Source organism: Osmia lignaria, chromosome 13, assembly GCF_051020975.1.
Source record: "Osmia lignaria lignaria isolate PbOS001 chromosome 13, iyOsmLign1, whole genome shotgun sequence".
NCBI lineage: Eukaryota > Metazoa > Arthropoda > Insecta > Hymenoptera > Megachilidae > Osmia > Osmia lignaria.
The window spans coordinates 8471260-8486428 of NC_135044.1; the positions used below are offsets into that span (position 1 = coordinate 8471260).

Genomic DNA, 15169 nt, shown 5'->3' on the forward strand with positions numbered 1-15169 from the left:
TTTTAAACCCCCGGATTAACTATTGCGCCAAAAATAGTGATAAAATTTGTTTATCATAGAATAGTTTTAATCCGAGGTGTATTATTTCATTTACAATTTCAATTTGCCTAAAATTTGAGTTCTTTTCTATATCAAATGTAAATTTATAAAAAAATTACATACGTACGTTTAATGATTTTCCTTTCGATTGATCTTTTATAGACGGTTTTATAAATTACTTTGACACATTTTTTTAAGAGCTAATTGTAAAGTAAAAATATTTTCAACAGGTAGGGAAAAGTTCATGAAAATTTAAAAATTCCCGCTTTTCATACATCAAACGAATGTAGCGCTTAGCGCGTAACGAAAAATGTGCAAAAATGCCAAGATGGCAGCGCAAGAGATTGTTGAATGTTGAGGCTACTTTTAACGTTTATTGATTAATAATTTTAAAGACGATATTGAGAAAATTTATCGTATGGAAGAATATAGATCATTTTTAGCTGGATCATTTGATAAATTATTTGGTTTCTTAAGTAGGCTAAATCTATGAGCAATAGAAGAGTGTGCTAATTATATATAACATATTATATATAGCATATCGAATCCTGGACATATAATTATCCGATAATTTCCTTTTCAGTAATCATTATTCACATTTACTTTTATACAATTTAATATTAAATACAATGGATCCTCGAATACACAGAAGGACAGAGCCGGAAAAGGGACCGGGTGATCTGGTCAGTGTCATAACCTTAAAATTTGTTTCCCAGACATTTTATCATTACAATAGAACCTATAAATGATTTTGCTTTGCATTATCATTTCACAGGTAGTTGAATGGCTAAATGAAGCTTCTTTAAGTCCAGGGGAAGAAATGAAAATTACCAATTTATGCAAAGTCCAAGAAATATTAGTAAATAAAGAACCACAGTTGCTTCCATTATACTTAGATGAAGCGTTACAGTTTTCTTTAGATAGAAATGCAGAAGTTAGGAAAACAGTTACAGGTTTTATAGAAGAAGCTGGGTAATGATCATAATTCAAATGTATTATATGGTAATTCATAATAATTCTTTGGTTATCTGTATATAAATTTTATATATTTATTTACAGAGTGAAACAACCAGAAGTAATTCCACGTGTAGTTCAGATACTTCTGAGATTAGTTTCCGATGAATCGTCAGCCGTTGCTAAAAGAGCCCTCAGAGCTAGTGGTAGAATATTGAGGGCTGCATTAAAATGGATAGCTAGTGCTACTACTGTTACACCAGAAATGGAAGTAGCATGGAGTCAACTTAGTACTCTTAAAATTCAAATTATTAACATGATCGATAGCGATAATGATGGGTAAGAAAATTATTTTGCTTGTTTTATTTGCATACATTATGTACAAGTAACAATATTCTTTTGTATTTCAGTATTAGAACACAAGCTGTAAAATTTCTTGAGGGTGTTGTTTTGATTCAAACATACCCCGACCCAGATTCTCCTAAAAAACCAGATGATTTCTCCTTAGAGGATATTCCATTAACATTAAAAATAGCTAGAAGAAGAAAATTGGAGGAAGAAGCCAATGATGTAATGGATTTATTAATTAAATTTCATGGATCTCCACATGTTAGTAGTGTCAATTTAATGACATGCATGGGATCTCTGGCATTAATTGCTAAAACGAGACCTCAGTTTATGCCAGGTGTAATACAAGGTGCGTAAAACGGTTAGAAATATGATTTATTTATCTCAAGTTCATAACTACAAGATTTTGATTTGCAGCTATACAAAGGTTACAGCATGATTTACCGCCAACGCTATCCGATTCTCAAGTAACTAGTGTACAGAAACAACTGAAATTAACTCTGTTAGGACTAATGAAACATCCTGCTAGCATAGAATTTGCCTCTACAATAGCTAAACAGTTGACACAGTTAGGTGCAAAAGAACAGGAAATAATTAAGGCTTATCCGAAACCGGAAGATATTCGACGTATAAAAAAGCGTCAGCAAGTAAATATTTAATTGATTTTTGTTAGCGATATAATTACATATTCTATTATTAATAATTTGTATAATTTTTAAGGAAGCTGCGGCTGCTTCTGCTGCGAAACGCGTTAAAATTGAAGCACCTTTGATACCAGATGAACCAGAAGTTGTACCCAGTATAGTATCCACCCCGAAATTACCGGAATTAATCGAACTTTCTGAAAGTTTTATTGCCGAAAGATTAAGCGTGGAAATTGCTACAGATTTAGTAATGGATAGCATGGTACATAATTTTGTATACAGAAACCATAAACGTCGTTATCACTGGCGGTTCTCTTTTACAAAGTGCATTTCATTGATAGGCTTGGGTACCAGATACGATGACGACAATTTTCCAAAGAGAATACCAACCTACTTCCACGACCGACATAAATGTTCAACGGCAGACTATCGCTAAATTACTAGCAATTCAAATAAAACAAGCTAAAACGAAGAAGAAAAAAGAAGCTAAAGATGAAGATGCCGTGATGGAAGATTTAGTGAAAAATCCAACTATTAGTGTAGCCGAAGCAAAGCGAGAACGGAAGCGTGAAAAAGATAGGGAAAAAGAAAAGGAAGCAAAGGCATCTTTGGAAGCTCATGAAAAATCTCTTGCAAAAGCAAGAACACGCTTGAAAGCTTTAAAATTGTCTGAAGTGACGAAACCATTGTCAAAAGAAGTAAAAGAAAAAATGTTATTAATGGCAGTTAATAGGATTCTACTTTCTGAAAAAACGGCTGTATTTGGTGGCGTAGCAGCTGTAAGGTAAAGAGTTGTTGTACCTCTTGAAAAATATAATTCATTAATTATATTTCATTTTAGATCAAAGATTTTAACCACTTTAGCTGCAACGTTTAATCCATACATTAAAGAAGCAGTATTACATTACATTACTGACGATATGAGAAATCGTTTGGATTTAGCCTTAGGTTGGTTATACGAAGAATATGCGTTACTTCAGGGTTTCCAAAGACGGACTACATTATGTACAAAGCCCCAAGAAGCACCACACCAAGCCTACAATTTTCTATTGTGCACTTTAGTATCCGCGATAGACTTAGTCCAAGGAAAAGATCGCGACACATTACTATGCAGGTAATAAATAATTTCACATAAGTTTTTGATAATTAAATAAATAGTACTAACTGTTATACGTATTTCGAAAAAGATTGTACTTGGAAGCTCCTTTAATCACCGAGGATGCCGTGGAGGCATTGAAAATGGTATCTTCCGATGAAACAAGAGGGTTAGCACCTCTACAGTTATTAAAAGAGATGGTTGTTCGTAGACCGACGAAACAATTAGTTTTTCTAAATGTATTACTATGTCATACCGGTCACGAGAACAATACGGTAAATTAAAACGTTATGCTGTTCTTTTTGAAACACTACAAACTTGTTTTATTTAGATATTTAAAATGTTCTAACTTCGGTTTTTGATTAGATAAGGGAAGCTGCAATAGAATTAGTTTGCCAACTGTATAGTCGCCCTGAACTGAGTAAACTCATAGAAGAGTATGCAGTTCTTTATTTAGGTTTCTTACGACTTCATACTCCACCGGAAATAGTGTTTGGGCAAGATAGGGGTAGACCGCAGGTGGAAACCCAATGGACTGAGTCTACTACGAGAGCTTGTCTTGGATTGTATCTTGCTTTATTGAGCGAACATCAAGATTTAATTCATGAGTAGGTTCACATCCCAATAAGCATATTAAATATTAAATTTAAATTATTATTAACAGTGTCTTTCAGATTAGCGAGAGTTTACACGTCGATGAGCGCAGACGTAAAACGTATGGTTCTTCGCTTAGTAGAAGGACCTGTAAGATCTCTAGGAATGGGCAGCCCACAGTTATTAGCGTTAGTTGAAAATTGTCCTAAAGGAGCCGAAACATTAGTTACGAGAATCATTCATATTCTTACAGAAAAATGTATGGAAACTTACAATTGTACATTCTATATTCGTGTTGTTTTGTGTACCTAATAAATATATCTTTTTATAATTTAGCTGCGCCAAGCGCGGAATTAGTAGCAAGGGTACGAGAACTTTATCAGACCAGAGTTTCGGATGTTCGATTTTTAATACCCGTTCTGAACGGTTTAACGAAAAAAGAAGTCATAGCTGCCCTCCCAAAACTTATAAAACTAAATCCTATTGTTGTTAAGGAGGTAAATGCGTTTTTGACAATGATGTTTCAAATCTAAAACAGAGATTGTACAATATATTTCAATGACTCTGTTGCAGGTATTCAACAGGCTGTTAGGCACTCATAATAATGAAAGTGGTGTACCTCATACATCACCCATTACACCTGCTGAATTATTAATTGCTTTACATAATATAGATCCTAGTAAAGCAGAATTAAAAACAGTCATAAAAGGTATGATATATTAGTTCCTTTTTAAGTGATAATACCACATCTTGGCGTTTATGATAATGTTTTTTTAATAATATCAATTTACAGCTACATCTCTGTGCTTCGCGGAGAAACAAGTATATACGCAAGAAACTGTAGCTGTGGTAATGCAACATCTTATGGAAATGACTCCGCTACCTACCTTGTTAATGCGAACAGTGATACAAAGTTTAGCACTGTATCCAAGGTTAAGCGGATTCGTTATGAATATACTGCAACGGTTAATTCTTAAGCAAGTTTGGAAACAGCCGAAAGTTTGGGAGGGTTTCGTGAAGTGCTGTGAACGTACGCAACCACAGAGTTTTGCTGTTATTTTACAGCTTCCTCCCGCACAATTATCAGAAGCATTAAAAATGGCTAGCAATTTACGAGCACCTTTATTAGCGCACGTCGAAGCTTTTGCTGAAAATCAGGTAATTGCACATATGTATGTATGCTGTATTGAAAAATTGTATTTCGTCGGTGTTTGGAATAAAAGTGACATCGATGTTTCAGAAAGCACACATTCCGCAGTCCATAATGGATGTTATTCAGGGTAAATCACCTTGTGACATGCATGATGAATTTGATATTGTGAGTAAAAGTAGTTGTATATAAAAAAATTAATTTTTATACTATCATAAAAACAAAATAAATATGTGAACTGATCCAAATAGTTTCCCCCTAAATTTCTTTCAGGCACCACCCGGTGATTATCCGATCGAACAAAAACCAGATACAATGGAAACTGATGTTTCAGAACCAGCTCCCCCTGGTTTAGATTAGCATAAACTCATTCCAGTGTTGGGATCTGAATCATCATCTACCGATTGTCCCAACTTTAACGAATTCACATTGTAAATCATAAATTGTTTTCAACATTCATTGATGATCTGAAACGTTAGATCCACGTATTTTTTAAAGGACACAGAATATGTACATATTTTTATTTTTTATTTTTTTTAGAATTTGCTGAAAGTTTAGCTTATATTATGGATATGACAAATTACTCCCTGATTTAGGTCTTGTAAATAGTTTTTTCATACTTGTAAACACACATACACGTGTTATTATCACAGTAATGTATATTTCTAATCACGTTGTAGTAATTCTTAATGTCGACACATTTGCGTGTCTATAAAATACACAATTATCTTTTCTACTTTTCAAACAATTCAATACGATTAGTAATCAGTAACATTTATTTATTAATATTTGGCAGCCTTCGTAAAAAAAAAATATATATATATATATATATACCGTTTTCGATAAAACATCAAGGTTCGTTATAAATGTACAGTATCGAGCGAATTAGACTTTCTTGGAAAAACTACGAAAATTGATCCCAAAGTATAGTTTACTGTATATGAAAAAATATATTTAGCCAAATTAAATCACCATAAAATGTATAAGATCCATATTGCATTCACACCATTTAACAAATATGAAATTTCAGTCTTTGTACATGAACATGTAGATAACATAAGCTTAACAGTAAGTATAAAAATCCTAGTTATTATTTTATATCTAAGTGTTAATTATATGATATATTTTTTTATATTAAGTAGTAAATCATTTATGGATTATTCGCGATTAATTCATTGTTTGTAACTACTAGACATGTAAAGAAACTAAATACATACGCATATATCAGGTTTCATATCAAAAACATGAAACAAAAGAGTATAAATAACATCTTTATTACAAAATGCCTCAAAGATTAAACCATATATATATATATAAAAAAAAAAAATAAAATGTTAATTTTTATATATCTCGAAGTTTTTCTTAGTGCCAAAACTACAAACTCTCTTCTCACAATACATATTTAAATTATATAATCAAGATTGATTTCTGTTTCAGTAAAAATAATGTTAAATACCTATCATCCAAAATCAACGCCCGTATCTAGCAAATCGCGTAACATAAATGATGCTTTTTTTGGTAGTATCCTAAAAATATAAAATATTGATTACATATAAGCTAATTCTGAATTCCCGATACGTTTATTACCAACATTAGTATAAAATTACCTAAGAATGTGTCCCAAATAAAGTAAATAACCAGGTACACTGAATTCCGCATAATTCCGACGAACACCGTCCAAAATTTGTTTAGCAGCTTCTGCAGCTGGCATCGTGCCAAAGTAACTCGGTATTCTGCATGAATTATGAAAAATCAAGTTTTACTTTAATGAGACATAGTTTATTTTATTCCTCACCTGAAGCGAATATCTTTTGCCACTTCAGCGCCTACAATAAACGGATAAACGTGAACTAAAGTGATTATGATGTTGCTATTAGAATGTCTTAATTCTGTATGCAATGATTCAGCCAATCCTTGAACTGCAAACTGTGCAGTGGATAAAGGGACTCTACTTCTTCCTGTAGCACCACCTGAAAGCCCTGCCACAGATGATAGAACTACTATATGCCCTCTGCCAACACGCTCCATGCATGGTAAAACTGCATCCAATAACTAAAAAAGTTAAAGAGGCACTTAAATTTACAAGTGTCGCCGATGAAATACATACCACCCAAAGAATATTTACCCAGAAATGACTAATAACTGTCAAATCAATTGTATGCCTTATTTCTGGTGGATCCTGAAGTAATGCTCTAGGGCTAGGTATACTGCAGCAATGGAAAAGCATTGTAACTTCACCTAATTCTGATTGAATATTATTCACTGTATGAGCTACCTATTATATTTCATTTGCAATCAAATCAATGTGACATCTATTAAGCTTTGTAAACATCATTTTTCCAAATATTATACTTACTTCATTTTTATCTGTTATATCACAAATATATGCTTTAGTTACTCCAAAACCTCTAGATGTTTGTAGTATGGTACCATAACAGTTTTCAACATTGATATCTACACAAGCAACATTAACTCCTAACTGACATAAATGAATTGCTAATTCTCTTCCCACTCCACGTCCTGCACCAACAACCTACAGCAAAATGAAAATACATTGTAGTTCTAACAGATTATTACAACAAATAAAGTTTCACATCTTATTACCATTGCTATTTCTCCACGAAGACTTTTCAAAGGCGGAGGTCTAAACATTCTATAAAATGTAACTAAGATAGCAAAAACTATTCCGAATAATAGTGTCACAAGATCCAATGTTAAGATAAACAGAGAATACAGTTTCAGTAGCATTTTTGGTGGCCTGAAGTTTCTTCTTAAACTTTCCTGCAATAAAAATCTTATGTTTTTAATTCATTAAGCTAGATTACAACATTAAAAGAAACGCATATCTTATCAATTTAAAGGTAGTTTAAGGTCTTTAACATATTGAAATTACAAAATATCTTTTCCATGTTAGGCATAAATGTTTATTAACACTTACCATTATTTTCAATAAAATATTTAATCAGATACAAATATAAGCGCGATCGTGTCACAGACCAATTTGAATTAATTACGAGAAGAAAATTTATTCAATTGAGAGATATGTACCTTGTATCAAGTTACGTCGTGAACTTTTATGATAACATATCCGACGTCATTAATAGGGGGGAAGGTAAGTACTTATCCGAAATTTATACCCAATCAGTACTTTATGAAGACACCAAAGCATACAAATATAAGTTTTATAAAAAAATTAAAAAGAAACGGCAGATTATTGAACTTTATTGTACGTACCACGTGTTTGAACTGGTTTGAACACACTTTTTCAAAACATTCAACCGCCGCTAATATCTATAGTATTTTTCACGAGAGAGTAGTACTATCGGATGAACGAATTTTGGTTTTGTTTGCGCATGTTGGTTCTGATTGGTTCTGCCACGCTCCGTTACCAAGGTAACACGCAAGCGCTGTACGGCTGTATATCGTAAGCCATGCTGGGCAAAAACACTAGCCGTGCTGAAATAAAAATGGCAACACCGCGGGAGTCCGGTCTGAATATATCAACATCTACCCTACTCTATCTGCCTCCCGGACTCCCAGACTCCCAGCCAATCAACGTCGTCAGACTCTTGGCTACTCTCTGGATTTCACATAACCTCTTTAGTTTTGTTCCAATAATTTCGCTTGTTTCAAGGTTTTTATTAACTTATATACATGTTTATCAATTCCTAAATGTTTCAATTTGATCCAAAGATGGTTTCATTTTGCTTCATACCTAAATTTTCTTGAAACCACTGTAAATATTTCAAATATCATGCTTCACAACACCAAACTACTTCGAGAGTACACAAAATTTATATCACATTTATAACAATTTTATACTACCACATCACTTCTATTTAGCATAGTTGCAACGTTTATATATTGTTTATACATAATTAACACAAAATAGTGTATATTACTACAGCTTTTAATTAAAAAAGACGTTAATTACAATTCCGAGCACAGGACTCTGTTTTTGAAAATAGGACTCCCGATTGTCACGTGAGCGGTGTTGCCACGTTGTTCAGCATGGTTAGTGGCAGAAAGTATATCTGGTGATCATAACTTGTGAATTATGATTCACTTATTCACTACCTCTATCCCACAGGGAGATTCTCTCGGCGCGCAACACAATAGCCGCCTCGCACAATCGAACCCTGCTGTGTTTGCGGGCAAAAAGCCCAGGAGGTCAAGTCGCCGGGCCCAAGACACACAGAGCAGTCTTGGGTCCGGCGACTTGACCTCCTAGGCTTTTTGCCCGCAAACACAGCAGGGTTCCATTGTGCGGGGCGGCTATTGTGTTGCGCGCCGAGAGAATCTCCCTGTATAATAAGCCGTTCCTATATTAGTATATTTTGTCCACCATGTATATGGCGGATGCAATGGGAAGTAAATTATGGTGGGGTAGCGCTACTGGTGAGGGAATTTTCTGAGCTCAGTCGAGCTGCGCGAAATGGTAATATTCTCTCGTGAAAAATGCTATATGTATATGTATGTATACCACAGTTCACCAGAGTCCATAACTGCAAAAAGACCAGTTTTCGTTCTTTGCGCTTCTCCAGTGCGCATCTTCGCCCTGATTGGCGATACTCCCAAACGAAGTGGAAAGCGATTAGCAGAGAGCTCGCTGCGTTCCCCCACCATCTTCCAACCTGCGCGTCGCAGTTATGAACTCTGGTGAACTACGGTATACATACATACTCAATGCTGTACAATGTACGTAAATAAATATATTCTATTTTCGCGCGAAAAGTTGTTATGTGCGATTCCGTATAAAACAGTCAGTTAATAATTATACATATCAATTATGGATAGAAGAAAGATAAAATTGAAAGGTAGTTTGCACAAAAACTTGATAGGTAGCCAAACATCGTCACAAAGTAACCTTGATGATATATCATTAACCGCAAAGCCGGCAAGAAGTAAAAGTTTATTATTAGCTGAAAAGACGTTGTCAACAGAAAGTAAGTTAACAGCAAACAAACATTCTAAAATCAAAATAAATTACTAAATAAAAGGTATATTTATAGGTGAAAACAAATCATCAGATGAAGATATATTTTTAAATAAGGATAAAGCATTTACACAAGCAGAAAAAAATAAAACACTTAAAGATAGTATACTATCTCGTAAACGCAAATCTTTAAGTTTTAATATACCAAATAGCGAAAGTGATGAAGACCTGGGTCTTCCTTTGGCAGAATCTACTGTTTTAAAAAAAAGACGAAATGATACTGATATTATACAGGAAAAATCTGTATATAATAACTGTAAAAATGGTTCAACAAATTTATTAGTTACAGTGGAGAGTCATACAAATGTAGTTCCTGCTATAAAATCTGAATTTGTTGAATTTTTATCTGAATCAGGTATTAAATTAAATCCAGTTGCTCCACATTTGCTTTGTAAGTATTTGTTAATTCTTATCATTTAAATTTTATATTTATAAGTTATATTAATGTTATTAAAATATAAATTTGAATATATATATATATTATATTAATAATAAACCTCGTCAAATTTTAGGTACAGATATTATAAAGGTTCAGAAGAAAATGAAGGAATTATTAAACTCAAGAAAGTATGAAAAACAAAAGATAATTTCCTTAATGGAAAAATATTTTGAGAATGAACAAAATCTTGAAAATGCACTAACTGATATGGAACTGTTTGTTAATGATCAAGTATCAAAAGTTTTACACAGTTCGTCTCTTATAAAAATCTTATTACAAGTTTCAGAGCTGCATCCAGACATATACAGTAGTCTTCTGTCTAAACTTAATGAAGCTGTGCTGATAGCGTATGGTTTACAATTATATCACTTTATGAATACAATAATTCTTATAATTTTTAAAAAACCTTTTATACATTTTTAGTGATTCCATTGAATCTGTACCTTGGGCACTTTCACTGTTGCAACAATTTCGGTTTTTGGATGTTGTAACTAATTCTGATGCCTTAACTAGTAGCTTAGAACAACTTTTAGAATCATGCCCCATATGGTTTCAAAGTGAATTACTTTTGTTCTTACCTGATATTGTAACTGATAAACAACATCAAACTATTGCTGACATTTTAAATAAAGTTTTGGAAGAAAATTCTGAACTAATAAATTTAATATTAAATTGTATTAGTAATTTAAATCTTGGAAAGGAATATTTAAACGAATACAAGGAAAAGACATTAAACTTATTAAAAACGAATGTAAACTTAAATGCGGTACCTGCTATTATAAGGTACGTTTAGTTGTTTAAAGCACAGTATAAAGGTATACTTTATTGATTTACATTATTAATATTTTTGCAGCTTTGTGTTAGAGGATTGTACTGATACAGAAGTTTTTGAAAAAACATTACTAATATTACGCAATATTGACATGCAACCACTTGTTGGAGAAGAAGTTGAAAAATGTTATCAAAATCAATTGAATATAATCAACACTCTAAAAATGAATATGTTTACATCAAAAAGTATAGTAAATACTGCTATTACAGTTATAAAAGATATTACCAATGATCCAAAACCATTTGATATCATTCTTTTACTACTTATATTTTCAACAACAGAGCTAAAGAAAAAAAATATTGAAACTATGTTTAAACAAAATATACGGTCTGGATTTTATAGAATAAGTTTATTAAACTTATTATATAATAATTATAAACAGGTATAATATAAACGTGAAAGATACTGTAAAACGTTAAAACATAACAAAGTATTTTGTTTCAGGTTGTGCAAGAGTTACAATCCGCTGCATTGCAAATATCAAGTAATTTATTAAAAACAGATCAACGTGTATTTATTGATTTTGCTATTCATTGGTTGCGCTTACAGTTTATGTGTCATAAAGGAAATATATTTAAACAACGTGAGATTCTAGAAAAGATTATATTTCTCATGGGTGATAATGATCAAACAGTTAAAAATGCTCTTGCATTTCTTTGTAAAATGGCAATGACAGAAGAAGAAAAACCATATTTAGCACAGCATTGTAATCATCTTCGTATTTTACTTGAAAAAATGGATAATTTAGGCTTAGAAGAAGTTGGCACATTAAATGATTTATTGCAGCATTTATGTTCAAACTCCAGTTCTATAACTGACTCTTTACGAGATGATTTATTCATATTACTTCAAAAGCAATTGTCTAATTTTAAACCATTGTACGTATTAATTAAATATAAGCATTTTCTTTTAAAGTAATTATGAATATTATATGGAGTTCTTTAAGCTAAACAATTCTTTTTTTTCAGAATAAAATGTAAAGGTGTTTTAGCAGCAGTTATGGCAATAAAACACTTGATGTTAAAAGCAGAAACATCTGATGCAGCTTATAATTTATTTAGTACGCATCATGAAGTATTTATGAAATATGTATTAAAATTTAGTTCATTTAGATACATTACAAAAGCAAAATTTGGTTTGTTTTATAGAAACGGTATTAAATAATGTGAAGACTTGTTCAAGGTCGAAAGCTTTATTTTATGATCAGTTAACATGTATTATTTCTCAAACTCAAAATATTAATGAACAGTTTCTGGAAAACCTTAAAGATTATATCGAAGAAGAATTTATTAACGAAAATATGATCGATAAAACAACCTACAGGTATGGAATTTATAGTTTTAAATTTAATGTTTATAATAACATTTTAATTTAATTTTTTTGTATATTATTTCTAGAGGAGAATTGGTACCTAAATTTGGGTTGAACAATACAAAACATGAACCAGGAAATGATGTTTTAACTTTTGAAAACAAAAAGCATGGCGCAATTGTCCCAATTTCGTTTAAACTTCTGAGGACTTGCTGTACAAGACTAAGTGAAACAGGAGATTTGGATGCTATAAATTCTCTTTTAGGATGTGCAATATTAATGCCAGAGCATTTTGATATTACAGAAAATTATATAATGGATTTAACAATATGCTGTATTAACTGGTAAGTTAAAGTTCAAATAAGTAAACTGAAATTCAATAATAATTCAAAAAAAAAAAAATTATAAGAACAAATTTAAGGTTTCGAGAAGTAATCAGTGGTTTTGTTACACAAAAAGATCCTTTATTACAAAAGAAAGTATTACAAAGATTAGATAATCTTATATATTTACAAAGTAAATTAAGCATGATGCTTTCATTGTGTGATACAAAGTACCAGCCACCTCCAAGTTATTTTCATTATTTTCCGATACCACCGTTTATGAAAAATGAGAAAAAAGTAGGTAAAACAAGTAAAAAAGAAAAAAAGGAACCTAAGAAGAAATCTGTCAGTTTTAATGAAGATGAAAACTGGGAATTAGGGTCTAAAATATGTTCTAAAAACCCAGTCTATTTTAGAAGATTAGATGCAACGGTATGCATGTGTAGTCATCTTATTATTTTATTTTGTACTTAATTTGATTTAAATTTATAATAATGTTTATGTAAATGAAACGATTTTTCATAGATAGTACATTTGTTAGATGTAAAAGTAGAAATGCATAAATCACAATCTACAAGTTACATTATATCTGTGAAGCAAATATGTTTCATTGTCAAAGAATTGCTAGGAATTTTTGAATATGATGCTAATGAAAAGTTCATAACAGAGTTAATTGAATTATTACCCAAAGTTTGTTCAAAATTGCAAGACATTGTGGATAGTTTAAGAACGGACAGTAATAGTCAAAATAGAGACGCTACTAGATTACTGTTATGTTTGTTAACAAAAATTTTTTATTGGAAAGGATTTGAAAGTGTCACTTATAACGTGTTGTTAAGAGGTATATTTATAATAATTATTATAATAATTTTATAATGATTGCATAAAATTGTACACATTAATAATTTCTTTGTTTTCTGTTTAGAGGGCTTACGAATTTTAGCAAGTCAAGTGAATGAAAGTAATGCTATGTTAAGATCCTGCAAAGAACTTGTTGCAGAAGGCTGCAAATATTTCGAATCTTTATTTGATATTGTTACACAAATATCATTAGCTACTGCATTAATTAATGTGTCCAAATCTTTAATGAAACATTCTGAATCTTATACTAAACAAAGTAAGGAAAAATATGGTAAGTAACATTATACATTATTTATAATTTATACATCAACATGGATTTTGAACAAATCATGATTATGTATTTCTAAAATATCTTTAGCAAAAATAGCATTTGGATTCTTATCTCTTGAATGGCCAGAGGAGAAGTATTCTAGCCCTCAGTATAAAACAGCAGTAATTGAATTGTTAAATAATTGGATTGATAATGAGCCATTACCGCTAAAAACAATTACATTAATGTTAGAATGGTTACCAGATGAAACTGCAAAATTGGAAAAGCCTCAAAATTCTTTAAGTAGATTACCTTCAATAACAAGAAGTAACTTCCATTGTTTACTTAAAAAAATATTTGATGGTCTGATTACTGGTATAAAAATAGCACTTCCATTAACCAATAAGTACATACATTCTACGTTATTTAAACTATTTCATATTGAATAAATATTTTAAATTATTAATTTTTTATTAGTGATCCCAAAAGGATAAAATTATGGTACGAAGTTGCGGCAAATGTTCAGAAGTTAGTTCAAATATGTAAAACTTTAACTACAAAAATTAACATATTAATTTTTTTAAAGCATATGCCCATCTTATTGAAATCATTTTTAAGTCTTGGTATGCCAGTTCTTGAATATAATTTAAAATATCAAACGGAAGATGTTACTAAAATATTAAAAATGATGCAAGGTATAAATTTTAATTCACATAATATAATTAATATGCGAAATGCGATAACAGCACTAACATAATATAAATAATATGTATTAAATATAAAATTATTTATGTTTTAGGGGGTACGCGATATTTGCATACAATATGTTGTGATAGTGCAGAAAAGAAAGACCTTACATTAACAAAATATGTCCCTGCAGCTAAATCTATATTAGAGAAGTTAATTTATAGTGTGAAAGGAATGTTAGTTCTTAATAACAGTCCTGCTGCTTTTTGGATGGGAAATCTTGTTAACAAAAATTTAGAAGGTCATGAAATTCTCTCACAGGTTTGTTAGTTAATCTTTTAAAAATCAATCTAAGATGCTTTTTACAAATGTTATATTTCATATCGTTACTGATACTTTTAGAATTTATCATCAGAAGCAAGTACTACTTTATCAAGTTTTGATGCTATTGATGATGTAGCTCATGTATCACCAGACATATTAGAGAGTGATAATTCAAGTGATGATCTTGATGAAGATTAAATATAGACTATGATAGAAAACTTGCATTTTATAATAATAATGCATCTTTATTATTTTTGTACATAATCTACAAAATATCGTACACTACAATACTTTTTCGCGTTTTATACTATTTATATAATT

General features: G+C 31.2%; 3 protein-coding genes across 12 annotated transcripts; 2 read left to right on the plus strand and 1 right to left on the minus strand.

Annotated features, from left to right (window-relative positions):
• The first annotated feature begins 344 nt into the window (after positions 1-344).
• Sym (symplekin scaffold protein) lies at positions 345-6157 on the plus strand. The gene is made up of 17 exons (XM_034319243.2): positions 345-515; positions 623-722; positions 815-1011; positions 1099-1332; positions 1404-1690; positions 1759-1988; positions 2062-2247; positions 2327-2769; positions 2827-3099; positions 3173-3356; positions 3448-3689; positions 3756-3934; positions 4012-4172; positions 4249-4384; positions 4469-4833; positions 4916-4993; positions 5099-6157. Exons 2-17 carry the CDS (start codon positions 669-671, stop codon positions 5183-5185), a joined length of 3336 nt encoding a protein of 1111 aa, XP_034175134.1. The 5' UTR covers positions 345-515; positions 623-668; the 3' UTR covers positions 5186-6157.
• Positions 5588-8703, minus strand: LOC117601902 (17-beta-hydroxysteroid dehydrogenase 13). Of its 4 annotated transcripts, XM_076691502.1 has the most exons (8): positions 8056-8703; positions 7874-7941; positions 7430-7606; positions 7182-7358; positions 6951-7100; positions 6621-6877; positions 6433-6558; positions 5588-6351 (listed from the first exon to the last, which is right to left on the minus strand). In XM_076691502.1, the coding sequence occupies exons 3-8, from the start codon at positions 7571-7573 to the stop codon at positions 6285-6287; spliced, it is 921 nt and encodes a 306-aa protein (XP_076547617.1). In that variant the 5' UTR covers positions 7574-7606; positions 7874-7941; positions 8056-8703; the 3' UTR covers positions 5588-6284. The 4 variants fall into 4 exon arrangements, with proteins under 4 accessions (XP_076547617.1, XP_034175139.1, XP_076547616.1 ...); XM_034319248.2 differs by lacking the exon at positions 7874-7941 and having other exon boundaries at positions 8060-8703; XM_076691501.1 differs by lacking the exon at positions 8056-8703 and having other exon boundaries at positions 7874-8049.
• Positions 8704-9116: 413 nt separating this feature from the next.
• On the plus strand, positions 9117-15065 carry Fancd2. 7 transcript variants are annotated; one of them, XM_034319338.2, is made up of 17 exons: positions 9117-9263; positions 9561-9771; positions 9838-10212; positions 10334-10607; positions 10684-11043; positions 11114-11474; positions 11537-11970; positions 12061-12152; positions 12241-12415; positions 12490-12747; positions 12825-13158; positions 13252-13567; positions 13652-13858; positions 13946-14243; positions 14315-14532; positions 14637-14845; positions 14927-15065. In XM_034319338.2, exons 2-17 carry the CDS (start codon positions 9615-9617, stop codon positions 15044-15046), a joined length of 4188 nt encoding a protein of 1395 aa, XP_034175229.2. In that variant the 5' UTR covers positions 9117-9263; positions 9561-9614; the 3' UTR covers positions 15047-15065. The 7 variants fall into 7 exon arrangements, 4 of the variants coding, with proteins under 4 accessions (XP_034175229.2, XP_034175231.2, XP_034175230.2 ...); XR_013063240.1 differs by lacking the exons at positions 9117-9263; positions 14927-15065 and having other exon boundaries at positions 9338-9771; positions 14315-14338; positions 14424-14532; positions 14637-14667; XR_013063241.1 differs by lacking the exons at positions 9117-9263; positions 14927-15065 and having other exon boundaries at positions 9338-9771; positions 13946-14212; positions 14315-14338; positions 14424-14532; positions 14637-14667.
• Positions 15066-15169: the final 104 nt, after the last annotated feature.

Coding starts and splice junctions, on each gene's coding strand:
- Sym (XM_034319243.2), top strand. CDS start 669: ATGGATCCTCGAATACACAGAAGGACAGAGCCGGAAAAGGGACCGGGT. Junction 723..814: donor AAAAGGGACCGGGTGATCTG/GTCAGTGTCATA, acceptor ATCATTTCACAG/GTAGTTGAATGGCTAAATGA. Junction 1,012..1,098: donor GGTTTTATAGAAGAAGCTGG/GTAATGATCATA, acceptor ATTTATTTACAG/AGTGAAACAACCAGAAGTAA.
- LOC117601902 (XM_076691499.1), bottom strand. Junction 7,359..7,429: donor TTCGTGGAGAAATAGCAATG/GTAATAAGATGT, acceptor ATTTTGCTGTAG/GTTGTTGGTGCAGGACGTGG. Junction 7,101..7,181: donor ATATAACAGATAAAAATGAA/GTAAGTATAATA, acceptor GAAATATAATAG/GTAGCTCATACAGTGAATAA.
- Fancd2 (XM_034319338.2), top strand. CDS start 9,615: ATGGATAGAAGAAAGATAAAATTGAAAGGTAGTTTGCACAAAAACTTG. Junction 11,044..11,113: donor GCGGTACCTGCTATTATAAG/GTACGTTTAGTT, acceptor ATATTTTTGCAG/CTTTGTGTTAGAGGATTGTA. Junction 12,748..12,824: donor ACAATATGCTGTATTAACTG/GTAAGTTAAAGT, acceptor AACAAATTTAAG/GTTTCGAGAAGTAATCAGTG.